The sequence below is a fragment of the Zychaea mexicana genome (genome assembly GCF_025766255.1).
Source record: "Zychaea mexicana strain RSA 1403 chromosome Unknown BDB00scaffold_18, whole genome shotgun sequence".
In the NCBI taxonomy this organism is placed as follows: Eukaryota; Fungi; Mucoromycota; class Mucoromycetes; order Mucorales; family Lichtheimiaceae; genus Zychaea; species Zychaea mexicana.
The window spans coordinates 402,528-429,872 of NW_026516681.1; the positions used below are offsets into that span (position 1 = coordinate 402,528).

At 43.0% G+C, this 27,345-nt stretch overlaps 9 protein-coding genes across 9 annotated transcripts; 4 read left to right on the plus strand and 5 right to left on the minus strand.

Moving 5' to 3' along the window:
- The first annotated feature begins 1,619 nt into the window (after nt 1–1,619).
- BDB00DRAFT_812234 (C2 domain-containing protein) lies at nt 1,620–2,906 on the plus strand. Its single transcript, XM_053122686.1, has one exon. It carries the CDS (start codon nt 1,645–1,647, stop codon nt 2,740–2,742), a length of 1,098 nt encoding a protein of 365 aa, XP_052982136.1. The 5' UTR covers nt 1,620–1,644; the 3' UTR covers nt 2,743–2,906.
- On the minus strand, nt 2,907–4,317 carry BDB00DRAFT_812236 (putative methyltransferase-domain-containing protein). The gene is made up of 3 exons (XM_053122687.1): nt 3,453–4,317; nt 3,063–3,354; nt 2,907–2,984 (listed from the first exon to the last, which is right to left on the minus strand). The coding sequence occupies exons 1-3, from the start codon at nt 3,875–3,877 to the stop codon at nt 2,913–2,915; spliced, it is 789 nt and encodes a 262-aa protein (XP_052982137.1). The 5' UTR covers nt 3,878–4,317; the 3' UTR covers nt 2,907–2,912.
- Nucleotides 4,318–5,341, minus strand: BDB00DRAFT_812238 (uncharacterized protein). Its single transcript, XM_053122688.1, has 3 exons — nt 4,947–5,341; nt 4,723–4,786; nt 4,318–4,645 (listed from the first exon to the last, which is right to left on the minus strand). Exons 1-3 carry the CDS (start codon nt 5,233–5,235, stop codon nt 4,420–4,422), a joined length of 579 nt encoding a protein of 192 aa, XP_052982138.1. The 5' UTR covers nt 5,236–5,341; the 3' UTR covers nt 4,318–4,419.
- A 1,445-nt stretch (nt 5,342–6,786) lies between these two features.
- BDB00DRAFT_812240 (uncharacterized protein) lies at nt 6,787–7,220 on the minus strand. Its single transcript, XM_053122689.1, has 2 exons — nt 7,010–7,220; nt 6,787–6,928 (listed from the first exon to the last, which is right to left on the minus strand). The coding sequence occupies exons 1-2, from the start codon at nt 7,110–7,112 to the stop codon at nt 6,840–6,842; spliced, it is 192 nt and encodes a 63-aa protein (XP_052982139.1). The 5' UTR covers nt 7,113–7,220; the 3' UTR covers nt 6,787–6,839.
- Nucleotides 7,221–7,829: 609 nt separating this feature from the next.
- Nucleotides 7,830–8,684, minus strand: BDB00DRAFT_197003 (uncharacterized protein). Its single transcript, XM_053116433.1, has one exon. It carries the CDS (start codon nt 8,521–8,523, stop codon nt 8,059–8,061), a length of 465 nt encoding a protein of 154 aa, XP_052982140.1. The 5' UTR covers nt 8,524–8,684; the 3' UTR covers nt 7,830–8,058.
- Nucleotides 8,685–12,493: 3,809 nt separating this feature from the next.
- On the plus strand, nt 12,494–13,949 carry BDB00DRAFT_197059 (uncharacterized protein). The gene is made up of 5 exons (XM_053116434.1): nt 12,494–12,680; nt 12,903–13,006; nt 13,313–13,385; nt 13,510–13,538; nt 13,778–13,949. The coding sequence occupies exons 1-5, from the start codon at nt 12,580–12,582 to the stop codon at nt 13,846–13,848; spliced, it is 378 nt and encodes a 125-aa protein (XP_052982141.1). The 5' UTR covers nt 12,494–12,579; the 3' UTR covers nt 13,849–13,949.
- A 4,311-nt stretch (nt 13,950–18,260) lies between these two features.
- Nucleotides 18,261–21,276, plus strand: BDB00DRAFT_812267 (Metallo-dependent phosphatase-like protein). The gene is made up of 12 exons (XM_053122690.1): nt 18,261–18,815; nt 18,874–18,929; nt 19,002–19,102; nt 19,198–19,490; nt 19,574–19,689; nt 19,800–19,905; nt 19,976–20,043; nt 20,138–20,301; nt 20,382–20,570; nt 20,667–20,776; nt 20,882–20,906; nt 20,985–21,276. Exons 1-12 carry the CDS (start codon nt 18,272–18,274, stop codon nt 21,199–21,201), a joined length of 1,989 nt encoding a protein of 662 aa, XP_052982142.1. The 5' UTR covers nt 18,261–18,271; the 3' UTR covers nt 21,202–21,276.
- A 14-nt stretch (nt 21,277–21,290) lies between these two features.
- BDB00DRAFT_870100 (NUC188 domain-containing protein) lies at nt 21,291–24,702 on the minus strand (the record flags this gene model as incomplete). The annotated part of the gene is made up of 13 exons (XM_053126668.1): nt 21,291–21,378; nt 21,462–21,601; nt 21,685–22,554; nt 22,627–22,810; nt 22,888–23,128; nt 23,208–23,422; nt 23,519–23,694; nt 23,767–23,843; nt 23,919–24,012; nt 24,115–24,229; nt 24,316–24,418; nt 24,502–24,558; nt 24,636–24,702. 13 exons carry the CDS (start codon nt 24,700–24,702, stop codon nt 21,291–21,293), a joined length of 2,427 nt encoding a protein of 808 aa, XP_052982143.1.
- A 591-nt stretch (nt 24,703–25,293) lies between these two features.
- On the plus strand, nt 25,294–26,221 carry BDB00DRAFT_759619 (nucleotide-diphospho-sugar transferase; the record flags this gene model as incomplete). Its single annotated transcript, XM_053119145.1, has 3 exons — nt 25,294–25,494; nt 25,591–25,761; nt 25,859–26,221. The coding sequence occupies 3 exons, from the start codon at nt 25,294–25,296 to the stop codon at nt 26,219–26,221; spliced, it is 735 nt and encodes a 244-aa protein (XP_052982144.1).
- Between the last annotated feature and the right edge of the window lie 1,124 nt (nt 26,222–27,345).

The following is a 27,345-nucleotide window of genomic DNA, read 5'->3' on the forward strand; positions in this document are numbered from 1 at the left end:
GTAACACGGGTTTCAAACGATGCATTCAACTATTTTGTGAACATCTATTGCATGGCGACAAAGCAAAACTAGACTCACCATTACAGGTTGAGACTATCACTATGGTAATACTGCTTCCAGCTACACAATTCATGAGGGTAAATTACGCCCAGCGTGTGAAGATCAGTATTTGATCTACATCCATACACGAATTTAAATCTTTTGAAAAGGAATACCCTGCAGCTCAGATCTTCACGCGTAATAGAGCACCCCGTGAAAATGGAAATGAAAGAGACCACCAATCCGTGATACGCGATCTAACACGCGTATTAGCCTCTGTTGTTTCCCTCTCCAATATTGTTTGTTACATGTCAAAGCATATATATCACGATACCGTCTGCATGTGCACTGCTTTACCCTTAAAATCGATCGAGAACAACAACATTTACCCGAAAACGAATGCAAAAGGAAGGTTGCTGAACGCCAAGTTGCATACATTTTGTATACCTCAAGTGGCTCGTTTTCTATACGGGGGCCGCTTTAGAGGCCGCCGTTCCTTCCTCATTCTTACCTGGAAATAGACGCCTTTTGTTAATGCAATATGTTCTCTGTGTACAGTTTTTCAGATATAGACTTACTAACATCCCAACGAACTACAACGACAGACGCCGCCGCCACAATTCCTCTCAAAGTCAGCCGACCCGGTCGGTGCCACAACAAAAGAGTCCTTCTACAGCTCAACGTCGTAGCCTATACATGTTCGAGAACGCGTCGTATACATATTCTTTCCTCAATAACTTTGAAGTGGTAATGTGACAAAATGACAAGTTTCAAACAAGAAAGCTTGGGTAATAATAAACATAGATTGCTATTCCAAATATCGTAAATAATAAAACTTGTTGGTTCTCATCAAATCGTGGGTCATTTGACAAATAACAATCATGCAGACAACCGGAACAGTTTGCTTTTGGGCATTTTTCTATGGATGCAATTATAGTTTTGCTCACCATATAAACTTTATAAAAACACTTCTTTGAAACATGTAGTATATAATGCATGTATGTATGTCTGCTGCTCTGATCCCCTCTTTACTGGGAGGGGATGCATGGTTTAAGCTGAGCGAGTATGTTCGGCTAACTGTCCGAAAAAAGAAGAAAGGCCAAGACATAATGACCCTTTTCTACCATAATCCACGCGCGGATGCGCGTTTTCATAAGCTACGTCTTACCCTCCCCCAAATCTCCATTGACAAGCTGCGGGGCTTTTTCCGAGTCCATGGTCTCTCCCCCATGATCGATCAAAGATGGACGGGACCTCTTTAGCGGGCTTTTATGATTGATATAAATAAACGTATATGCTCCTTATTTAGCAACCGTCCGAACGAAAGTAATTAGGAGAAACGGCATTGCGGACTAGATTAGCCGCCGACGTTGAAATTTTCTTACCATAAGCTCAGAGAAGTGCGAGCTATATGCGATATGCACTAGTGCATATATAGAGAGAGGGGGTGAGGGAGTGAGAGAGAGGGAGCATCAGCAAAAATAAGATTAAGCACACAGCAGCAACACAAAAACACGTTCAACGCGTCAAGTACACACATATAAATAAGCTCATGCCAAGAAAGCTCACAAAGCCCACTTTCTTCTTTCTTCTTCAAATCACATAATGTCATACCACCAGCAGACCTCTTACTCTTCGGAGCAGTCTTCCTTCACCTCAGAAGAGGTTCGGTACACCACCCAGCAAACCTCTTCCAACCAGCAGCCTACTTACCAGGTCCAGCAGTCCTATCAATACCAGCAGCAGCAATCGTTCAACAGCCTGTCGGTCACTTTCATCGGCGCCAACTTGGACAAGGATGTCGAGAAGCTCGGCAAGCAAGACCCCTATGTCCAATTCACCTATGACTTCAGCGACTCCAAGTCATACCAGCAGACTTTCACTCACAAGGATGCAGGCAAGACTCCCCAATGGAACCAGACCTTCAACTTGCCATACTCTGGTGCTCCCGACCTTTTCATTGAGGTGATGGACCAGGAATCCACCGGTGCTGACGAACTGATCGGTTTTGCTGCCATCCCCATCCGCCAGATCCGCCCTGGCCAGCCCTTGAGCAGCTCGTTCCAGGTCTATGATATCAAGTCCAACTCAATCGGTGTGGTCCAGATCACTTTCACGACTCAGCCTGGCCAGCAGGGCTATCAGCCACAAGGTATGGGTCAGTCCTACGTGCATGAAGGTCATTTGAAGCGCTGCAAGTCGCTCCGCAACAAGGGTGTTGCCACAGACGTTGCTGGCGTCGCCATCGGTGGTGCCCTCGCTATTGGCGCAGGTCTGTTGGGAAAGAAGTTGTATGACGACCGCAAGGAGGAGAAGGAGCAACGCGAAGAGGAAGAACAGCGCCAGAAGGAGGAGCAGGAGCGTATGGAACGCGAGAAGCAGCGATTGGAGCAAGAAAAGAAGCAGCTCGAGCAGCAGAAGCGTCATCAAGAGGAGGAGCAAAAGAAGCGCCATGAACACGAGAAGAAGCAACAGCACCACGGTGGTGGCTCATCTCATCACGAAAGTGATGGCGGCCATGGTCATGGTCATTGTCACCAGAAGCAGCAAAGCGACTGCGCTGACAGCTGGAACCCCGTCGGCACGTATGCCCCTGGCGACAAGGTCGAGTACCACGGCCGAACGTACATGTGCTTGCAGGGCCACACCTCAAACCCAACCTGGATGCCTGGTGCTGCTCACTCCCTCTGGCAGCCTTGCTAAATATAATACCCTTCAGCTGCTAATAGTCCCTAAAACCTCTTTTTCTCACGCAAACAAATACTCGCTCATTCACACATCCGCATAACGCCCACATCGTTGTCCAACAGCCCTTTGCACACAAGAACTTTTAAAATAGTTGTAATAAACACGTCCTGTAAAAAAAGGGAATTTTATTTCTTTCTCATAAGGTATAGCTTGAGTCTGTCCCTGGTGTATATGCTCCGTTTAGGATCGTCCATAACCTAGCATAGCACAATAGCCGCATGCGTTAGCCTCTTCTTCACCTTAATGTGCATAGAGCAAAACAAGATGTATGTTACCTCTGTCAGGGTAAAATGTTTCCGTGCCATATTGAAGAATCGCTTGTCTGCATTCCTCCGTTTCCGGTAGCTCATGTAAATCTCCGTGTCCTTGTCTGCCAGCGCAAGCAGAGTATCCACAAGCGGCTTGAATGCGACTTCAAGATAGACACAGTCCGATGCCAAAATCACGTCGGGAGCACGGCACGCTTCCGGAACCTTTTCTAATTCGCCCCAATCCAAAACGCTTGCTTCTACTTTATCTTGCACATTATTGAGCCCGATGTTTTGTTGCATCAACCGCATCATGGGTCTATTCAGCATCATATATGGACCAAGGTCGAGTTAGCAGTGTTACTTGAAAAAAATTCTCACTACACACTTACACTATAAGGGGGAAAAAAGCCTTACATTTGGTCGGTCAACACCATGTTATCAAGGCTCGGACAGCCCAATGCGACCGCAAGGCCAACCAAACCCGTACCAGCGCCAAGCTCAATCACTTTTTGTCCCTTGAATAGGGTGTCATTGAGCTGCTTGTTCTTCCACAAAAGGTAATCAATCAAGACAGTAGCCGCTTCCCATATCCGTCCACCGCAACCGCCTCGTAGGTCCTCTGCCAGCTGCACACCTTGCGGCAGTAAGTCGAACTTTGAGTTCGACACAGCCCCATAGGCAGGAATCGGATTACTGCCCACAAAATCCAATCGTCGGAATGGATCATTGTCATTACTGCTACTATTACTAATAACACTATTGCGATCGGAATCGTAACCTGTGGCCTCCAGTCGAAGGAGGATATTGTCCTCCATTTGTGCGAGCGCAGTGGAGCTCATAGCTATACTTGCAAAGAATGAATAAAGGTAAAGGAAAATGCAAAACGATGAAAGTAAAAAGGCGAAAAAAAAAATACTTATTTTGGGCCGCGTATATCCATCATTTCCTGACACCAATCAATGAGCAGGACTTCTTGTAATTTGGGGAGGTATGTGCTGCTGCTGCTGTCAGCCCAACTGTTTTTTTCCAACTCCTCCCCTTCCGTACCCACACGCGTTTACAAGAGCGATAAGGACGGCTTTTAATCCGTACGATGAATGATAATTGGTTGGTCCGTGCTCTTGAAACCCAACTCACTCTGCTGTCAATTGCTCACTAGAGCCAGTCAGCACTCGGTGTCACTAAGCAACACTTGTCTATATTATCATCCAAGAAACAGCCATGTTAATTGGGGCGTAATTATTATGGCTACCTTCCTGTCAAGCAGCGAGTGCATATGTATCAGAGTATGATTTTTGGATGTGCAGATTTATTTACAAGTCAATAGCAGCCAGTAAGTCTGGGATATATAAAGTGCCTCTTCTTTGGATAGATCCCTTCCTTAGACAACGTACTCTTCGGAGTAGACGCGAGGGTGGTACGAGAATTGCTGTTGGAGCACCTGTGAGATTAACCACAACATATGCATCGTTTCGCGGGGGAACAGCGAGTAGACAAGTGTCCATGCCAGGGCACAGCGGTAAGCGATGGCGTGTGTCTTCTGGAGACCTGGATAACTGGCTGAAAATGGCACGAGCACGAGCAGCAGTGATTGCAGGAACAAAAATCTAAAGCAGCGTATGTGTCACTCATAGTCATGCACCACTGTTTTGTCCTTTTTTTATTCATCATAGTAGCCACTTACGCTTTTGACTGTGTGTAGTAGAGATTGGTGTTGGCTTTGAGCAAATAGGCAGACACGGCATATCCTGTGTTATATTGATGACAACAAAGGAGCAGAGAGAGAGAGAGATACAGTACAGAGAAAAGAGATCATCAGTTCAACGCCACGTACTAACCCGCCCCACAGCAAAAGTCTTGGGAACACGCTAGAAGAAGAAAAAACCTTATTTTTTTAAAAAAACGTACCAGGAAACAGCTGCTTGAGCTTTTCGGAACCTTCAGCCATACCAGCAAACACGCGTCGATATTTCTCATTCAAGGTTTCCGACACGTCCGCAATGAAGCCGGCAAGCACGTAAGTATACAAAGCAGTCAGGCCCAAGCTAATGGTGGCAAAGTCGGCAGGAATTTCGTACAATCCCAAACCAATGCTCATGGCGTAAAGAACAATTTGACGAAAGTAGTTCCATTGGACTAAAAGAGGTACGGCTACAATGAAAGCTGCGTATGAAGTTAATGTCGTGGACAAGGTCATGGTCTTATTCTGAGGATAGAGGTTGATTTAGTGTAGTGCTATTAATGTGTGTACATAAGAGTGAAAGGAAAGAGAGAAAGCGAAAAAAAGGCGTGTTACCCTAGCAAATTATAATTGATTGTCTTTATGATGTTTCCATCTCTCTATTATCGGGTGGACGATCTATTACTTTTTATTAAAATTGTGCAACCATAACCGTACACAATGCTGCAGTCACCAAAGGTTATCAGGACCGTTAAGCTATTTACATCGACGTCGCTATTGTTGTCAGTGGTCCTTCTCTTAATATCGACTATCCTCAATATCATTCGTTACTCTCAAATAATCTAATCACCGTCTTCTATTGTTCACATTCAACCAGCGGTTTATAAGGTATGCTCAAGTGAAATTATAAACATATGCGAATACTGACTCGTTGAGTGGGTAAGCGAAGATCCGCTTGCCAAATACGAAGCTCGCACTTGAAAAAGCTTCAGCTCGTTGCTATCGTCACCGATATATCGTCGCATACGTATATCTTTCACCGCTGTTACTACATACCGAGCAGGCTTAATCAAATGCTTTCCTTTCGATTATGTGTAACCCAGATATGCACAGAATATCTAGCTTGTCAAATTTGTAGAAAGAGCTGTGAATGGGGCTGTAACAAAGAGAAGTGTGCAATTGCTGTGTTAGGCTCAACATTGGTTGCATTCAATCTAACGATGACAATGATTACAAAATAGCTCGATGGTGTCAAAGCTGGAAATCAAGCGCTACAAAGCTGGTTGAACGGTTAAAAAAATTATACACTGAATTACAGCAAGTACGTTTGGAAACGAACGACTTGAATTGAACGCTACTAGTCACCGAAGAAGAACCCTCAGCGAATGGCTCATCAGCATCGTTAACGGATTTATTCATCTGGACAAACCCCATTGAAACCACTAAAGGATTTATTCAATTTACACAAGCGTCGCTTCAGTAACTTTCGCCTTTTACAAAGCAACTCAAACAAGAACCAATAGCTCCAAAAGTACATTCTTTAGCATAGCAATTCGATTGGGAAGCATGCTTCACCGCAGCTTGATGCAATCTATATCCTGTAAAAGCGACCCGCGACGGTACGTTGTTACAATGATGATCTCTCTGAAGTATAACACGCCTGCTCTATCCGTATACCCAATTATCAGGGACTACATCATCCCTATTTATCTGAGATGTTACATTACGGTTGGAGTTGCTGAGCAGACATCCTTGAGAATGCTACGTGTATAATGTGAGGCTCAATGCTTTCGATGCTATTGTCACTGTTATTTATGTTGATATCGTTATCTGCGCCTTGGAATTCCAAAGAACGCCACAACGGGATGCAGCTGGATATCAGTGTACGACAGTGGAGCGCGATACATATAAACACGTACGCCGTTCTTGCATAGTCAGATATGTCGTCAAAGACAACGCAATTAGATAGTCGATGGATCCAATATGGAATCCAACAATGCAACTTTGCAGAGGCTTCAGCTCGTCGGCCGCTTAGCAACAATAGCTTATTCTTAATCATAGTTCCACTTCCTCCTTCATTATCGCTGCTGCTGTTTTCGCCATTGACGAAGTCGTCACGACTAGAAGCACAATATCGGAGACCTTGGTCGTATACGATGACAGCTTGATGTAGTTTGGATTGTTCTTTGTGACAATGACCGGCATAGAGGTATTCAATATCTGAATGCGGTGCCTGTAGAATAATTTGCATGGCATGTGGAAGCACTAAATCAAAGCGTCTATTTTGTAGTGCCTCTGCGCCTGCGCTTCATACATCGCTCGGATTGTGTGGCGATAGAGTATTTCCACGTTATTTTAGGCGGCATCATAGTCGGCCTGCGACAATGCACCATGCGACAAAGCACAATGGTTCGTATATCATGGATTCCAATAACGCAGTTATGTTATCCATCCAGACCTCTTGATCAGCATGCGTCAAGTTGCGGAAGAGAGCATTTATTCTTGACCACAAAAGAAATAAGGTGTGATGATTACGACGAGGGCTTAACCTTTTGACTAAAAACTGGTAATAGCATTCTTTCACGCACATGCATGAAAAGGGGGTGGAACATGACGGGAATCTGACCCGATAATCCGGATTTTCTATGGTTCGACCGCCTACCTAGCCGTTTCAAAAAATTCACGGAAACGGATTTCGGAAGTTAATTTCTCCGAGCGGTTAATCATGTAACCGAACCAAAATACGTTTTCCAGAATACACTGCTAATCAAGCTCTATTGATAAATATCCACTGCCATGTCCGCACGCGCACTTTATAAAATAGCACGCTATGTACTGTAGCCTTTTCTGTTATATTATCTCAGCTTCTGTACACTATGTATCAAATAATTTTTTTATGGAGCCTTCCATCCCTGGACGGTTAGCATCATTAGTTGTTATATCTAATTAATCCTGCATGGAAAGCTTGCGCGCCCCAAGCAACTTTCCATCTATTTATATCAAAATTCATTCTCTTGCAGTGTCCATGCTGATATCTTCTCTGTATCTGTCTAATTTCGTAACATGACATGTGCAACTACTGATATAACCACTCATTTTTAAATACTTACTGTTTTGTGCTGAGGTGAAAATCTGTTTAATGGTTATTGAATTTCATTGGTTCTATATTGATGGTTCTTGTCTATTTCTCAACGCATCGAAGTGAACATATACACGATCCTCGCATGTATTAATATTTATTTAGGACATTTTGACATACCTTACGGACACCCTTGTCAGCGGCTCTGCCGACGAGCGTCTCTGCCGATCTGAATTGGTGTCGTGCAGTGTATATTGGTCTTAGATTGACTGGCACTCCCAGTAATACATTTGCCCCTGCGTTATTCTTGTCGCTTCTTGTCGAAACTGACGGATAATGTTACGATGCAGCTGTTGTGCATCCAAGTCGATGACATTTGCAGCGATGTATGCACGTACATTTTGCGGGACGGCGTTATTTTCGACGGCAGGTGCAGCCTCATGCCCACAGGAGTGTTCGATGTTCAAGTGGAAGTAACCATTCACTCTACCGACCATGCCGCTGATGCGGCCATTGCACAAGAAAGTTGGCATACGCCGATACAATCGTAAACGAACGGCAGCTTGATCCTGCACATGGAAATCTTGCGAGCATCGAAAAAGGAAAGAATAGCCGAACTTTCTTCGTGGTTCTGTTCGGTATGCTTCGTAGTAATGGTATCCGTCAACAGCCTGGATACAATCCCGGATGTTGATCACAAGTTGCGAATCTGACAACGCCAACATATCGTCGTCTACGCGTCGAGGCTGTAATCTTCGAGACTGTCGGCTACGTTCCTCAAATTTTGACGCGAAGGAATCAGCTCGAGTACTTCGTCCACTGTCAGGAGTAACTGCTCTGCGATTGGTTTACCGACGTCACTTTGGCTTTGATGGCATTTTCTACACGTGTTGTAATCTTGTCTATTGCCAACAAAAATTAGCAAAGGGCGATAAGATTTGCAATTACTATATCTTTTCGGTTGAAGTTGCTCGGGTGTTTCTTGGGATTGGGTTTGTTGCTGATTTTGCGGTTCCATTTTGAGAAAAATGGATTTTGATTCGGTTACATGATTAAACGCTCGGAGAAGTTATTTTCCGAAATCCGTTTCCGTGATTTTCTTGAAACGGCTAGGGCTAGTGCTGTTATAGGCGTTTACGAAAATTCACGCAGACCAAAACCGGATAATTACTTATCCGAAGCAAAAAACGTAACAATAAAGTCGGGATCTCGGTTAATTAGTTTGCCGAGAAAAGTTATGAGCAGTCATGGTTTTTTTCGGTGGTTCTTAATCTTTTACTGTGGTGTTTGTTTACAAGGGTCCCCCTCTTCCTTTTCCCCCCTTTTTGCATCGCGTCTATAATTTTTGCCATGTCTTTAAACAACCCTACCAATGCTGCCGGTCCCATTACTGAAGCTGTGCAATTGCTTGGTGATCCCGACCTCTACTGCACGGGTTGCAGAAAAACGAAACCGTTTGCCCTTTTTGCCGGTAGAACAAGACCGTACAGGACGTGTATTGTCTGTCGTGACAGACAGACACCGAGAATGCCAGTTTCACTCGACTCAATGATCTTCATTGACGAGTTGGGAAACTTTTATCCCTTTGCTGTCCGTAATTCAGTTGGTGATGTCGTTACTGAGGTCTTCTCTTTTTCGGGCTACATCGTTTACGAGGATGAAATGCGCACATGGTCAGATCAGCGTATAATTACACGTGTGTTGGAAGCAGTGCAGCTCTGTGACAACTACAGATATTATGTGATGAACACTGGCGACCCAGCACTTCGTGAAGCCATTCACCGCAAGATGCGTTCAATCTGTAGCTATACAAAATCAGGTAAGCTAATCAACCGGTCAAAAAAGGCATTCGATAAAAAGGAACAGATAGGCAAAGTGTTTGCGTGCAGTTTCGTTGAAATCGGATTAATTTTATATGTTAGATCCCTGTTCGTGAGCGCCAGCGTGTCATCCAACGGATGGAAACATTCATTTGTCAAGGATTTGTGCACGGTGTGATCGATCGGGATCTAGGAGCGATCGAGCTTACTGTTCGCCATCCATCGCAACATGCAGCCGCTCCAGCTCCACGCCCGGAAGGTGTGTCGCGTGAGGTGCTTGACTTCATTGCAGCACGTGCAATGACTCGTTCAGCGCCAGATATTCATAATGATATCATCGATGAATGGGGCTATCATGCAGCAACGGCGGCACAAGTGTACTACTGGTGGGGCTAGACGTTCCGTACGCGGTATATGCTAGACGATGACCAGTTTGTTTCCGCCCAGCTCTTGATACAGCAGTATACAAATCAAGGATATACGGAGGTAAGTAGATTAATACAGAAAACAGAACTCACCTTCTGTAGACCTGTTTTTGCTCTAGTAGATTATTAGAAAAACGTAGTGTTTTTGCCTTATTGTATGAATAAAAAATAGATTTATTCTGACACTGCTGATGGTATTGTTGCTGTGGGTTTCGTCACTCCTTTTTTTGCCCCTTTGGCTGGTTGTGTTCATGTGGAAGAGTACCATATCGACTCCACTTTTAAGACAAATCGTGCTGGTATGGAGCTATATGGTGTCATTGCCAATGTGAATGGTGCTGGATTCCCTGTTGCATATATGCTTTGTGACACAAGCAATGCAGACGCCACAATCGAGCATCCAAAAACACAAACCTTGGAGCGGTTTTTGGGAGAGCTCAAAGAAAGGGGACTAGAACCAGAGTTCATGTTTAGTGATGGTGATGCTGCGCAACTTAGTGCGATCCAGGCGACATGGGATAGTCGTCGTTGTCTACGTCAATGTCTTTGGCATATAGAGCATTCTATGGAAAGGAAACTTTCCTCTAGAAGAAATGCCACATCCACTTACTATGACGTCCAAGAAGCGATGGTCCAATTCCCGTTTGTCTCGCGTCAATTCACACCGTCCGCCACCACTGATTTGAATCGCATTATGTGTGATAAACCAAGAAGAGAGGAGATGCTGAAGATGGTGGGCAGGCACTACAGCCGTCATCCGATGATGGCTGAAGGTATTCATAACACGTGGTGCAGAGATATTAGGTAGATGTATAAACACTCATTGATATACTTATACACCTGTTTCTGTCATTCTTTTGCTTGGTTTTAAATATAATAGGGAAAGTATTTGCTAATCCTAACGATATATGGCAACAATGCGCCCAGGAGATGTACGACTACTGTGTTATGCATTATCTGCATCATGCATGGGCTTATATGTTTCGCCTATTATACCAGCTTGACAAGTGGATAACATGGGCAGCTAGCTCTGTCCCTGATCGCATCCCACTGTCAAGAACAACCATGCTTGTCGAAGCACACTGGAAAGTGCTTAAGCGTAATCATATGTATACGTACAACCGTGCTAGATTGGATCTCTTGGTATTCGTCATTATACATAGCTATATACCAAAGCTAATTGACCGTTTCAATACCGAGATCGTGCTTCGTCAGAACCTGACACGCTGGGAGAAAGGATTTATCCAAGAATGGAACGCAGCATTTCTTCGTGCAAACTACATAAACCCGAACCTGGTTCAAGGCACATGGTATACATCGGTGCAACGCTGGACATGCGATTGTCCGTCGTTTGTTGAAAGTACATCATACTTGGTATGTAAACACATTGTGCGTGCTTTTCATAATCGGCAAATTGCCCAACGCGAAAAATACGTTGCCAGAACATGTAGACCTCCTTTCATCAGAATACTACCGGTAAACATCAAATACATAGATTGTAGATAGTCTTTAGGAGCGCAAATCTTGGTCAGGGTAAGCTTATTTCTTTCTCTTCTATTTATTGAACAGCCTCAAGAAAACCCCTTCCGTGGTATGTTACTCCCTCGTCATTCTTCCCTCGACCTAAGCACCACCACCGCCACTGCCACTTCTTTGCCCACATTAATGACCTCATCAACACCTACACCTGCTGGTACGGTTACCGATCCGTTTCTGATTGACGACGACGACGATGAAGAGCAGCAAGCAACCGGTAATCGTACTTTCTCGTCACCACCGCCATCTATCTCACCACCCCGCCATGTCATCATTGATAACGAAGCAGCGCAAATCCGTATGGAAAACCGCATGCGTTTGCTTCGACGGCTCAACCGTGAGGATGAGACAGCCATCCGCGAACTACGCGCACAGATCCGTCTACGGGAAGAGAATCTGCTGCAGTTAGACGAAGAATACAGGGAAAGTCTTCGGCCACTTCAGTTGGCGCGCTATGAAGCTCAACAACACGATATTGATAGATATATAGACAATACTTTGACAGAGCGCACTCACCGCGTACAACACAGCAACCGCCGTGGCCCAGCAAACGAAGATGTGCGACATGTTTAGCTTTCTTTCCTGTTTTTCTTTCTTCCTGTACCTTCTTTTTTCTTTTTATCAATTCTGTTCTAAATTATATTGTTCTGCTTGGTTTATATACAAATTTATTTTAAAGTTGTTTTTATTTTGTGCATCGTTGTCGCATAATATAATTGAGTGAGCGATCTATTGGTAAGTGCTTTGTGCCTTGCGTAATTATGTAACAAATGACTGCTCATATTCTTCTCGGCAAACTAATTAACCGAGATCTCGACTTAAATGTTACGTTTTTTGCTTCGGATAAGTAATTATCCGGTTTTGGTCTGCGTGAATTCTCATAAACGCCTTAGGCAGGTACATGATCACTGTTGTCAGCATCTCCTTATTTGGCTAGCTGAAACCGATCCAGACTGCATGAAAAGCAACACACTATGAAGTGACCTGTTCCGATCAGACCATGGCACTTGTTTGCTTTTACTCTACTTTGCAAACACGACAAGGCCTCTTATCTGAAATAAAACATACAACAGTGAACTACAAGACCGTGGCTAGAAAATGGTACCAATATCGCCACAGCTTAGATGGGGAATATCCATAATGAAAGAGCAAAGAACTTGACGGCTCTTTTGGCAATTCCTACGCATCTTGCTCGTGAAAACTGTCAAGCGATTATCGCCCCTTCTTTTGGGTCATTCGAACGTAGACGTATATATACGACACTGCGTATTTTTTTCTCTGAAAATTTTCTCTCTTTTTCTTTATTGTCTTCCATCAATACAGTATTGCCACTCAAGAGGCATACCCGTGCGATTGTTCATCCAAGAAGCACGGCCATGCTTTCCTCCTGCTGCGGCTGCGCCAAGGTTCTGTTTTTATTATGAATGGTATGTGATGTTGTTTCTTCTATACAACAAATGGTGTACATACGTTGTTTCCACAATCATCGTCGCCTTCAATTCCCTCTATTAACCTTTTACGACATCCTTGTGATAGATGACCATCTCCGCTTTGTGCTACACAAGAAGGATCCTCGTCGCAATATGCAAGCTGGTTCTCCAAGATCTCAGAAGAGAAGGATCGTAAGTTTTATGTTTGGCAATTGGGCAATGGGCTAGGTAATTGTGAAATGACCGTGTGTAAATGGTTTTAAAAAGAGTGGCTAATCACAGTTGGCATTTGTGTAAAATTAGCATTTTTCATATATCTCCCTCTGAGCAAGTATCATTATCTCCTTCCGCGTGCTGTCAGTGTAACAAGGTCAACGTAAGTATTATTACAGTCAAAGGGTTGCTCGGACAGATGAAGAAAGATGCAAATGGATAGGACAAATGCTGGGGACTGCGCCATAGGATGATTGATACTCATCGTCACCACGGATGTTTCATAGGGCACACATTACGATATTTCTCTTACTCGGTTAGTAGTGTGAGTATTAAAAAATGTACGGCATTCTATTTTCTTTGGGATGATGGGGTATACTGGATGTGGGCATGATGATTGCTGAGGTATATATGCTAGCCGCTTACACCTTTCTCTTTTCTTTTTTGACTTGTATATTGAAACTTATGGCAGCAAGGACAAGGCGTACAAGGTTAGGAAAAGAGCCATCCGTTGATTTCGTGTTGCCATTCGTCTCTGCTGTGTCCACCGTTCAGACCTATCATGTCATCACTCGTGTAATAATCAAGACACCTCACACCACTGCCTCTGCTGCTGCTGCTACTGAGTCTCTTGGCTGTCACTAGTTTCCACCACTGTGCTACTCCCGGCCTGAGAAACTTGTCAAAGAAGTTTACCTACTATGCTCAAGATGTATCCACCATCCATCCATCCATCCATCACAGACAGTGGTTGAAATCACTCCATCTTTGTTCTCAAGCAAGCCAGGCCTTCTCCTGTGTCTAGGGACAAGCTAGTTGCCGTCATCCTGTTGCTCAAGCTGCTGTTTCTCGTGGTCAACAAGTCCATCTCGCTTCTTGTTGCTTCTCGTGCTGTCAAGTTGAAGGCATGGCCCAATGAAGGATGAAAGAACAAGGATGGTTGCACAGTGTGATCGCTGCTTTATTACTGTAAGTACAGTACATCATTTCATCAGTTAATTTGGTGTGTGTGTCTCGTCTTAATGTACGTTGTCTGTCTAGCAAGACTGCTAACTGCCTTAATTTCTTTCCTTTCTGTTGCCCAAAGGGGCGGGCCTTTTAGGCTCGCTCCTTTGTTTTTGTCAGGCTACTACTGGGAGCACAACGCCCGAGCAAAGGGCATTTATGTTGCTTGCTTTCCAGTGTTATATCGCACGTTCGATGAAGCTTCGGCTGAGTTCGTGCAACGAGTATGGGATTGACGATGTTTCGGCAGAGTCTTTCTCATATGTTGTGGGACGCACCGTCGGCATGCCGGCGCAGGTTTCGGGAAGCCTTCTTTTCGGAGAGGGCGAGCCCCGTTGCTTAAAAACGTGTAAGTTCTTTTCCTTCTTTTTCATACGAAAATACTCGGCATGCGTATGTCGGACAGTGAAACTCATCCGTGAAATTTTTGAAACGCCTTCCCTAGCATGCCCTATCAGTTAACAGCAAAAAAACACGTTACCAGACGAACCACCTACACGTCCTATCACCATATCAACTACTATTGCCTGCATTTTACAAGCAATCTGGGCAGCCTATTGGCGTTTTATCTTTCATGATGAGCCATTTGTACCATCCATGGTCGCCTCTCGGGTCTCTTCTCTGTTAATCCGCTTTCGACCTCTATCTCTTTAAGAAATCTTTAATCTTTTCTTCTATACTATACCCCCACCCTAAAAACAAAAAAAAAAAAAAAAAAAAAAAAAAACAAACACAAAAAACATATCATAGCTACAACACCCCCTATCTCTACCTTCACATTTTACCACACATTATATCGCTCTTAGCCATAGTCATACTCAAGTATCTTTTTAGTCAATCTGTTCTCTCTGTTTCGCACACAGCCCGCCACTGTCATTGACACGTGGGACTGCAAATAAAACTACTTATTTCGAGGCCGACCAACCTCCATAAAAAAAAAAAGTTAACAGCAAAAAAGACTTTTCGCTTTGAGCTCTTCCGCTGGAAGGTATCAGACCCCTTTTATTGAATACTACGTATCATATGAGCCTATGCGCACTTGTTATGTTCTATATCCTCTAATTGTTGCGTCACATACATACAGTACGCAGTGATCATATACTCTATTCTCTGTTGACAATGCTAGTACAGAGATCTCCTTTGTAATGTCATTGTTTATATTATCCATTCCAAAGTTTGAATGTGAGATCGAAAGACTCGACGTACGTAGTTTATCACGTAGTATTTCGGATACCACCTCAACGTTACATAAGCAGCTGGATTTATCCTGCCGGTTATCATACTAAAGTTTCCGTGTCCCAAACTGTATCATACATGTCGAGAACATGTCTCAATATTAGCAAGGACAGCTGTATTGCGAGCAATAATCGCTAGCTGCAACATATAGTATAGGGAAAACAATAAGCTATATATGCTCCTTATCTACAGTGCCCGCTCGATAATTCGATACTCGATAACTCGATATTTTCGATAATTCGATCACTTTCTTAAATGACCAGGCTGGTAAGCAGTAAAATATCGACAAATCGATAATTCGATCATCGATCACTTGGCTGTGACATATCGACAAGTATAAGCCAATAGAAATGCTTAGTGACGCGGAATCGAACCAGCGATCAGTGTCGGATCATACATCAGAGTCCAGAGTTAACATGTATTCCCAATAAAAATTCGTAGTATATATTTATTCACTTAATTTAGAAAGTCTATGAGGTGGGATTGCATCAGCTTCACTGATTGCCGCTCCTCTGACTCCAAAAGTCTAACTCTTTTTTTACCAGATACAAGATGTCCATATCCAATTTGTGTGTGATGTCAAGTTTATCTATAAAACTTTGGTAGAGGCGCTTTTTTTCTTTAATTGCCCTAATATTCGCATCGGCATCTTCTTCTTCTTCATTTTGTTCTTCGGTCTCTCCCTCCTCGCCTATTATAAAGACGAGCGGATTTTATCCATCAATGCACTTACTTTGTATGATGTCCCTACTAGAAGATTGATAAGTAGTACTGTACCTTCATCTTCAACGTTCTGATTCACCAAACGATCCATTCGTTCTTCCAGCGTCAACATCTCATGGATCCCGTCGTCTTCGTCATCTGGAATCACGAAAACTGTGTTCGTATCATCTTGATCATTGCTGACAGATCTTAGGTACGAGTCAAGTTCGACGGTCAGTTCCTCCTCCTCCTGCAAAACAACAGCTTCTTCGGATTCAATTACTTCTGTAAGGGTTTCCACTGACATAAGGCCAGTATGTCGAAAACAATTTGAAATTGTTTCGGACGAGACACGGTCCCAGGCCATAATAGACCAGTCCAAGGCTTGTTTGAACTTAATGTTGTAAAGATCGTGAAGCTCGTTGTTGTTGTAGCCAATTGTTGCTCTGCGAAATAAGATGCTCCTAAAATAGATTTGGCCCAACAAGTTCTGCTTTCTTAACATCCAAATAAACCACTTTGTCTGCTTAAATCTCCTGTTGTTTACAATGTACCTATACTTTTTTTTGAACGAAGCAATGATTCCTGCATCAAGCGGTTGGTAGTGGGATGTGGTATTTGGAGGAAGCATGCACAACTCGATATTTTTTAACTGAATATCCAAGTTTTTATGCAAAGGTGCATTATCCATCAATAAGAGAGCTTTTTTGCCTTTATGTGCATGAAACACTGCCGAATCCAGCTTGCGCAAGATCTCTCTAAAAATCGACTTGTCATCCACGCTTTCGTATTGTTGTAATACTTGTAACAGTCCTTGACTATTATGGTGTATTGAATCAGCTGTCGTTCTTTTTCATGTTTTACTAACATTAACTTACTCAGCTTTGATCCAAAATCTTTTCCTCCAGCAAAGCGTCCAATGAAGTAGGGGCCAAGTTTATGCGAGCCAGTTGCATTGGTGACAAGGACAACAGTTACACGACTTTTATCGACTTTTCGTCCGGCAATAGGTTTGTTCGAAATCGTTCGACGTGGCACTTGCTTGTAAAAAAGTCCCGTTTCATCAATGTTATAGATGCATTCAGGTGGAAACTCGGCTATTTTGGCCTTGACTTCTTCGAGCTGCTTTTGGATCTTTTCATCGTCGATATCAACGGAGCCAGCCTCACCATGGATACCGTGTGATTCTAATCTGTGACGTTTCATGAATCTGGTGACCCAGCCGTCAGAATACTGAAATCCTTCAGGAACAACAATGTTGAGGCGTCTTGCTTGAATTTTTGCTTGGAGAATGATGCTTTCCTTGTTGACTGGTTGCCCAACAGATGCCATATCCATGACGAATTCTGCAAGAACGTTTTCGACTTCTGGCAATGCTGGTACGCGTTTTCTTTTCATACTAAGCTCGGTTTCCGACATAGCGAGATACTTTACTTTTTCTCTAAGAATAAGCGAGATTGTCGATTGGACAGGTGGTTTCTCGAGTTTGAACTCATCCTTAGCCCATTGTGTTAAAGCACGTTGACCGACTTTAGGATTTTGCTGTTTGTATGTGCAAATAGCAAATTTTTGGCGGTCTGTAAGTGAATTGTTGCCCATAATATTGAAGTAAAAAGATAACGTAAAGAAGACAATGTTTTTTGCTGACAGATGACATCAGCTACTTTATTACTACAAGATGACAGGGTGCCTATACTTTCTTCTTGAACCTTCCTTCCTTTTCTTAACGGAGTCCCAATTCCATAACTCGATATTTCGATAATTCGATCACTTACGGCTGTGACCAAAGTGATCGAATTATCGAGCGGGCACTGTACAACATCATGATGAATGGCCATATTAACGAGAATATATCTGATAGGCGTCATTTGAAGGAATACAAGATTCGAAGTTTAATTGACAAAGACATCAATCATCGGGCAAAAGCAGCGCACTATATCATTTAATATTTTCTGGTATAACGGTAGTGATAGATGATGAATTATGAAGAGTGTCTTGTGCAGTATCGGCCGCTACGACTTTCTGTATGCCGCGAATTTCATGCAAAAAGTAAACGAAAAGCAAGCGGCTGGATAAAATTTCCTAATTCACACTACTCTTTTTTTTATGCGAATACCAAGTCGTGGCAACAGCAAGCACCGCCCACTAGTACCAGTACTACTTTTGCTGCTATCTTTAATAGCAACCAGCGTCAAAGCCTATGTGACTCACTTGAAGCTAGTTGTCTGCGACATACAATTTGCCTGTGCGCGTAATCCAGGGTACATGCGCATTCCTGTCGATCTCAATGCGGGTACTCTTTTGAAAACCGTCTATCTCGACATTAAAGAAGACCCGGCTTCTGCTCCCATCACAGGCATTCAGGTTGTAAAGGCAGGAGATGAACCACCCGGTAACACTTGGACGCGTCTCGATGGCAACCTCAATGAGGGTGCACCGGTTGCTGACGACGATAATACCGACAATACGGCGTTGTTCTTGTACTATACCAAAGATCGAGCGACGAGTCATAATCCTATTACTTCAATGATTGTCAAAACAGGCTCGCATCCCGTTGTTTCTGCTGACTATGTTCGTGTACCCATGAACCTAAATCAAGGTGTAGGCGGTGAATCGATCTACCTATTTTATAGCCAAGCAGATAATAAAGGTATAAAAGAGCGAAATATTTTGCGTCTATGTGAGTGAATTAAAAGACAGTTTGATAGATCCAATTACCGCCATATCGGCCAAAGCTTGTTTAACCGATGACTGTTACATGGATGTAAGGTGGATAGTTCCCATCTTAAAGTTTGTTTGTTGTGGTCGTGATTATTGAGAAGTGTTTAAAAATCAGGGATGGCATAGGGTGGAAAAAGACGTCAATGAAGGCGTGATCGTAGGCATGCGAGTCTATCTTTTCTATCAACGTGTACGAGGCCAGCCACCTGTGACAGAGTAAGACACACACATATATTTTCATCTAAATTTCAAATCGATACCAAGACAAGGGCTTATAAGGCGCATTAACAATCACTAACCTATTTTCACAGTGTTGCGGTTATACTGAACGACCAAAGCACCCCAGAAGGATACCAAAAAGTGGATGTTGATCTAAACCAACTTACTATACGTGGTGCATCAATTCATCTATGGTATCAAGTCAAGGAACAGCCAACGGATGATGAGTATAAAAACGCCATTCAGGAGTTGGCAATCGAGTACGGGCACCCTTCTGTCGTCCCTTTTGGTTGGACTAGGGTGCAGGCGGATTTGAATAGCGATGGGGATGGTAAAGGTAGCTTTGGAGAGCCTACCTTTTTATTTTACCGTCGAGGTTTTCCAGGTATATACGTCTATAAGATTATTTATCCGATCGGACCTAGATACTAAATGATCTATATATAACCTACCATACACATATACTAGAGCTTCCAAAGATACAACCTCTTGGATTTGATGATGTTGGATCATTTAAAATCCTCCAACTGGCCGATTTGCATTTCACGAACGAAGAAGGAAAATGTCGTGATGTTCCTAACGACGTATGTAAAATACATATAGTGGGCCAAAGAAGAGAAACTCCGTGTATAAAACTGATGCGCACAGTGTACATGTATATATTTACATATGTGCTTTGTTACATGATGCATAGATGGTTTGCAAGGGTGATAGTACGACCATAGAGGGAATTGAGGGACTGTTAGATTTGGAACGCCCTGACCTCGTTGTGTTTTCGGGTGACAATATTGATGGCGAAGGTATATACCCTGTTCTTGTTACTATGTGGGATGATACCCTGCATTTATACTGATCTCCTTGAAATAATAGGCGTCAGCGATGCTCGTGCAGCAACATTCAAATTCGCAGACCCTGTTATCCAAAGAAAGATTCCATGGGTAAGGAAGAAGGGGCCTTCGAAAGTTTGGTGTATCATGGATAATTCATGCTTTATGAACAACATATTTGAAAAACGTATGCTGTTTAAAATAGGCGGCTATTTTTGGAAATCACGATGACGAGAATGACTTGAGCAGAGAAGAGCTAATGACGACCATGTTACAAATGCCGTATTCACTTACGCAACGCGGTCCACTGCATGTCTCAGGGGTTGGCAATTATGTGCTCAAAGTACTATCCAACAAGACGCAGGAAGGGTAAGTAGAATAGTATAATGTATCGTGCTAGCGTTCCTTCATCAGAAATATTAAATATGTAGTATCATATATGCATATAGAGAGCACAAATTTTCAATCTATTTTTTGGATTCGGGCGCTTATACAGATGATACCAAGAAGGACTACGATTGTATTAAACCAGACCAGCTCGATTGGTTAAAAGATACATCAGCTTCGTTTGCCAGAAATACTACTGATTTTGGATCCCAAAAACCGAACGCCATGGCATATTTCCATATTCCAATCTGGTCAGTTGATATGTTCTATTGTTTTTGTTTCTGCCTCTGACTATCATCTAACATTCAATTGGAATTATTGAAAACGTCGGTATCACATGATGACAGGGAGTATAATGAAGTGGAGGGCGAACCAAACCCAAGACTAGGCGATAAACGAGAATCGGTAAGCAGTCCAAGAGATGGTGCTGCCAAAATCCTTGATGCTATAAAAGAAGGTAAAAATAAAGAGACGTGCTATCATAATATGCTTGCAACTTGGAACCTTTTGCCTCCACAGAAGACGATCAGTTACGTTTACTTATCAATTGTATATATTGCAGCTGGTGATATCAAGGTGACAGGATGGTAAAAGAAAACATATACCCTATCTTGCGGAACGCTTGGAGTTATATACTAACACAATAAGGTTACATATGTATTTAGTGGACATGACCATGTAAACGATTACTGCTTGGATCGGAATGGTGTGTTCCTCTGTTACGGTGGAGGGTTGGGTGTTGGCGGATACGGCGCTGGTCATCTCGGCTGGCCCCGACGTGCCAGAGTCTGGGAAATTGCTTATTGGGGAGATTCTATCCGGACATGGAAGCGACTGCATGACGACCAGTTGACAATGATCGATTTTCAGACATTATTATAAAACCTACATATACCACCAATTGCATCCACCAACGGCAAACTGTGTATTATTACATATTTCAAGCTGAAAATAAATGGTTTTATTTGCGATTATGGAAGAAACTGTAGTTTTGCAGGTCTGCACTGGAGTGCCTTCGTATTGCGCACAAGAACAACCGTTTTTATTTCTCTCTGTCGACTAGAAATGATAAAATGCACCGTGTTAAATTAATGTCACACAAAAACCAGCTTAGCAACAACAACAACAAAAAGCTTAATTACCTATTATCTAGCTCTTGCAGCCGACGCATGCCACGTGCAGTGCAGGCACCCAAACCAGATCCGCAACCTGCATGAAAAGAGAAATTTGCCGTGGTGAGGTACCCGATGAGATCGTCTGGGGGAGGGAACTTTAGCTTCTCCTAATAGTAGAGAGTTAATCGTTATTGCATACAAAAACACAATACTATCATCTGTTCCCATGTCACAACAGTGTAATGCTCACCTTTTCATCCACTGCCATCGCGGCAGCTTCCTCATCATCTTCTAAGCTTTCCAGCAGTTTCTTCTTATTCTTTAGACCAGGTTCTCTGTTACGGATATAACTTGTTTGCGTCTCGTATTCGGCATCATCAGTGATAAGATAAATCATGGCATTCGCTTCGGGTCGTCCACGATCAAAAAATTCTAAGCGCACTTGTATCAAAGCTGCATCAAACGGCAGAGTTGCAATGGGCTTCAACCCACGTTTCGTATACAGTTCTGCAAGATATGCCAGGAGCGCCGACTGTGCTTCATCGTCTGTTTTAGCGGATAGTACGACGGACACGGCCTTGTGTCCATGCAGCAAATAAAAGTCTGGTCCCGGCTTTGTTTCGTCCCCACCACTAGTATCATCTGTGAGCATTGCGACTGTTTTAGTGGTTGCGCTGACGAGCGTCAGAGTATCAAAAGCAGCATCAAATGGCCGTTCCACGCCTAACTTGGCATAGTTGAGACGTTTTGCCGGAGGTCGTCGCAGCCATGCGCTCTCTGCTTCATGTTTTGCCATGTTGCGCGCATCTTCACACGCACGCGAGCCAAGATAATCGTAAGGGTAGCATGGTACTCCACTTTCGAAATAGAGTGCATGCAAATCCTCATAACCGGCTACACGTGCTCCAGCAAACATAAACGATTTCCAAAACGGCATAGCGCAACCCTTTGGCAAAAACAATGTCCATCCTTCCAATAGCTCGGTTTTGCATGTGTCTTGCTCGCCGCGGCGTTTATTCCTACTGTGACCTTGTCCTTGACTGCGTTGAACAAGCAAGACAGGGATTTGAACATCGCCGTCGTTAGGTTTGAACTCGAGTTTTGTTCCGGGCAGAAGATTCTGCAAAAGAAAAAAAAAACATGACTTAAGCTTTCCGTGGCCTCACTTAATAGTTTATGTTTATTTTCTTACCTCTTCTCGCCGTTTTGCCAGTGCATGTTCCGAGGGCAAACTTTCGAGAAGCTTTTTGCGAATGTTCTCATCCCAGATATCCGAATAAGCGATGTCTTCAGGCCATTGAGCAAACAATTCTGTGAGCCGGCTATCAGCCTCCGGAGGTACTTGGTTTGTCCGCTCATGAACCTTTTGTGCAAAACTATGATGAAGAAACGTCAGATCCAAATAATTTTCGTTTTCTTCCGTATCTATAACAACTACAAAGAGAAAGCTTACGCTAAGCGAGGATCTTGGACAGTAAGTCCGATGACTGATCCTGGGGGTATTGAGCTTGCCGAACGCAAATGGTACAAGTCCCGCCAGACTTTGCTACTTTTATACGTTGAGGAAGCATCCTTGTCAACCTGATTGCTCTCTTCCACTGGTTTAACGATGGCCTGTAAAAGAGCCGTCGTCCGAGCACCGGATAGATCAAAACGAATGAACTCGTCTCGAAGGTCGTTAACACGTACAGCATCTTTACAATATGAGATTTTTGAAGAGTTAGCAAATCTGTTTCGAGTTCACATACATATAGCCTTCCTTGTTTTAAATACCTAATTTTGTTTGTTCGCGAGCATGTTTCAACTGCTTTAGGACACACTCAAAGGCTGAAGGATGAATCCATAGCCACAACGTATGGACATTTTCACCTTCACTTTTGCATTGCATTGTTGGCTTCCATAAAAATGAGACTGGGCAGATTGGGTTGGATGGACAGTTCATATATTCATATATGTGTGTATGACCGATCCGGTTTCCTTTGATAAATCTATTTATTGAAGAGGGAGAAGAAATTCAACAATGAGGATGCTAGGAAGACTAAACCGTTAAAAGATAGGAAATATGAACATGCATTTTACAGTACCTTTCGCTTCCAACAGATGGAAGAGTGACATCTGTCACTGTGTTCACGATATAGACGATATCCTCCTGCTTGCCAACTAGTTCAAGACATCCCACGTATGACGCATCATGAATGATAGACGTATGCTGAAATGCTCGATACAAGGATCTTGCTGATTTGACATTTGGACGAGCAGCCTGTAATAACAGTCAGCCAGATAACACACTACTTCCAATTGCCAACAGTAAATCAAGATGCAATTAACTTACCAAGCGATATCCCCAGATGTTATTCATATGCATCCGCTTCGTGTGATATATGTGCGTTTCCATCCACTTGTTTTCCTCTGTTATTATCCATCACAATGGAAATCAGCATGTTGATAGATATCAATCAAACATCCACATTATCATTTCCATACTTTGCCGTCTAAGATACTCGCGGGACACGACATCATCCTTGTTTTGACGTTTTCCTCGTCGAGTTTTCCTTTTTGTAGGAGGACTATTTTCCATCTACGGATACATATGCAGTTTTGCAAGACATTCATCAGCAAAAACAAATCTTGTATACAGAGCAGACACATGCGTGCTATCCCTTTGTATGTGTAGATGTACCTCACGTGCTGCTCTAGCTCGTAAATGAGCCGGAAGACGTGTAAGCTTGTGACTAGCTGCACGTCGTCGCATATCACGCGGCAACGCTTGGAATGTAAGGGTATTTAATGCGTTTCTATTGCGTATATGGTATATCTGAAAGTGAGTTTTTTTTAAAACGAGACTATACCCGATAACGCATAAACCTTTCTGAAAACATACCCTGCATTTCTGATAGCTGTCTGCATGGCATTGATCTCTTGTAAACGCGCTGCTGTAAATTCATCGGCACGGATCGCACCTGCAACTCGTGGAGCATCTTTTGCTACACATTTAATATATGTTTCCACAATTGAGTATAAGCGATGTTCCCAAATATTTGTGCTCATGTTCACGATTGAACCTTACCCAACGTGTTTATGAATTCCTTTGGCGTGCCGATTTTTCGTGCATTACTGTTCTTTGCTAATATCGCGATTGTGGCCTGTTAAATGTTACTGCCAATAGTGCCAGTATTTTAATTCCTCAAGAAAAAACAATACCTCGTCGTTTTTGACGGCCGGTTAAATTGGACTGATCTGGTGCAGATCGCTTTTCTGGGGTTGACATTACTTTCTTTTCCAAAAGAAAAAACAAAAGCTTTTGCGGAAGGTGATACTAGAACCTTGTGTAACTAACTCCGTTGCGGGAAAGGTTATTTTTAAAGCTGCTGCAATGCTGGCACCAGCGATTGGATGCCTAAACAAGGAGAATTCACGCACATTTAACTTCCTTTCATTCTGATACCACTCACTCTTTTTCTTATATCTGTAACTAGATCAACTGTCGTTCTCGCCTTCCTTTATATATCCATGTCAGTGTTCGTCCTCGTCTTCGCCGCACTGGCTATCCTCGCTACCTCGGTTAGTTTTCTTTTTCTCGTATCAGCAAAACGAAACGTTACTCGGATTTATTTGGTCACTGCTTTCTGTTAACACGCGTTGATTGGCCTGTGGTTCTTATTCTTCTTACTTTATGTAACAGCTACTCAGCTTCCTTCTCGTCTTTTCGCCGAAACCTCGAAAAGCAACTGAAAATGAAAAGTTCTACAGAGATGCCAAAAGCAATGAACGAAAAAAGATGCCGACAGTCTTTGACACGCCTAGCGTAACACTTTCTTGCATTGTTCCTGCCTTTGATGAAAGCAAGCGATTGCCCACCATGTTAACCGAGACCACCGAGTTTTTACAAAAGCGAAAATTGCAAGACAAGAACTTTTCGTATGAAATACTGATTGTGGACGATGGCAGCCGAGATCGTACTGTTCAAGTAGCCCTGAACTTTGCTAGAGAGCATCAGGACGTGGATATTCGTGTGCTCGCACTAGAAAAAAACAGAGGCAAGGGCGGTGCGGTAACTCAGGTAACGTAACAGCCAACGAACAGAGAAAGAACTGATTGCGCGTGCGTGTATGTCTGCCAGCTAATGCGACTCAACTGTGTGCATGCTTTCTTACAGGGCATGCTGGGTGCACGAGGCGAAAGGTGCTTGATGGTCGATGCGGATGGTGCTACACGATTCGCGGATTTGGAAAAACTCGAAGGTGCTCTGGATAAAGTATCAAAGGACGGATATGGAGTAGCTGTTGGATCCAGATCGCATTTGGTATCTACGGAGGCGGTTGTCAAGGTAACCATTTTGTTTGGATTAAATTTCTTGCAATATTGTGCCGTACATTAGAGAAACCGGATACGTTATCTAAGCTTCTTTTATGTTGATTATATAGCGCTCGTTTGTCCGAAACTTTTTAATGCGATGCTTTCACAGCATGGTCTACTTACTCGGCATTCGAGGCATCGAGGATACCCAGTGCGGCTTCAAATTATTTACCCGCAAGTCCGCCCAGCTCATATTCCCCAATATGCACGTGGAGCGATGGATTTTTGACATTGAGTGCTTGATGATTGCTCAGCTGTCCAAACGGATACCCATCCAGGAAGTCCAGGTGAACTGGCATGAAATTGACGGAAGCAAAATCAACCTCATGATGGATTCAGTTCAGATGGCACGTGATCTATTATTGATACGTTTAAATTATGTATTAGGCTTATGGGCTGTGGATGCAAATAAAGCAATCAAGAGCCAATAAGTGCTCAGTCATGGTAAGATGCTGTGCATTTTACTATTCTTACACTTATATATAAACAGAGACCTGTTTACTCTATGCTATGGTATATTGAAATGGATTGGTGATGGAGGATGCACACTTGCCGCTCTTTGAAGAGGCACTATATATTGAATGTTGTCCCTTGAAATCCTGCAAGATTCCTAGTGACTCCTATTAAAGGCTCATCCATATCTTTAGGGGTAATAGCTATTTTGTGTCGTTTCGATGTTGTGGTATGAGTTTATTCAAAACTCTTTAGAAATGGCACGAGTGACAAACACAACCATCACCGAACAGGTCAAAAGTTAAGCTGCCAGAATCACTTTGACAGAGGATGCGTGGTCATAAGTGTCAATAGCCTGCGTTTATCAACAGCTGATGCAAATGCGAAAAAAATGGATAAATCGACTAGATGAGACATGAAGAACAAGAGATGGAATTTGGGATATATAGGAAGAAAGAAGACAGAGATATTTCATATCAAAAAAAGAAAACCTCTAAAATCGACGTTAGTCACACCATCTTAGAGAGTAGAAAGTCAATTATAGAGACGAACAAGATATCTATATTAGCTACTGCTTGAAAATTGAGCAAATATACAGAAGCCATGTACATCAACAGCTGCGCCGAAACTAAAACAAAATAATACGCCTTAGCGTCGATATCTTACACACCATAGGAATAGCATCCGATCCACATGCTGTTGTATCATAGTGCGAACAACTATTTGCGCATTATCATTAGTAAAGAGCCAACGACCACAGATGTAAGACGGGCACTTTAAAAGATCTGCTAGTGTATGTATCATTTTCGTTCCTATAACAAGAACTGGGCGGCTACCTCGCCAAACGGCCGAGAAGATAAAGGTATAATTATCCATAGAAAGTAAGAGGATTATGGTTTGGTGATGTCCACCCTAGCAACTCAAATTTACATAGGAACAACGCCACCATGAGGAGATGCTACAAAATTAGAGCGATACGATGGTGAAAGCCAGGCAGCAGTTCCAGGTCATCCAAAATGTTCAACGACTCAAAATAAAGCTGCACAAAAAATAGTCAGCTTGCGAACATGCGGATTAGCAGTATTTGTATGTGATATGTATA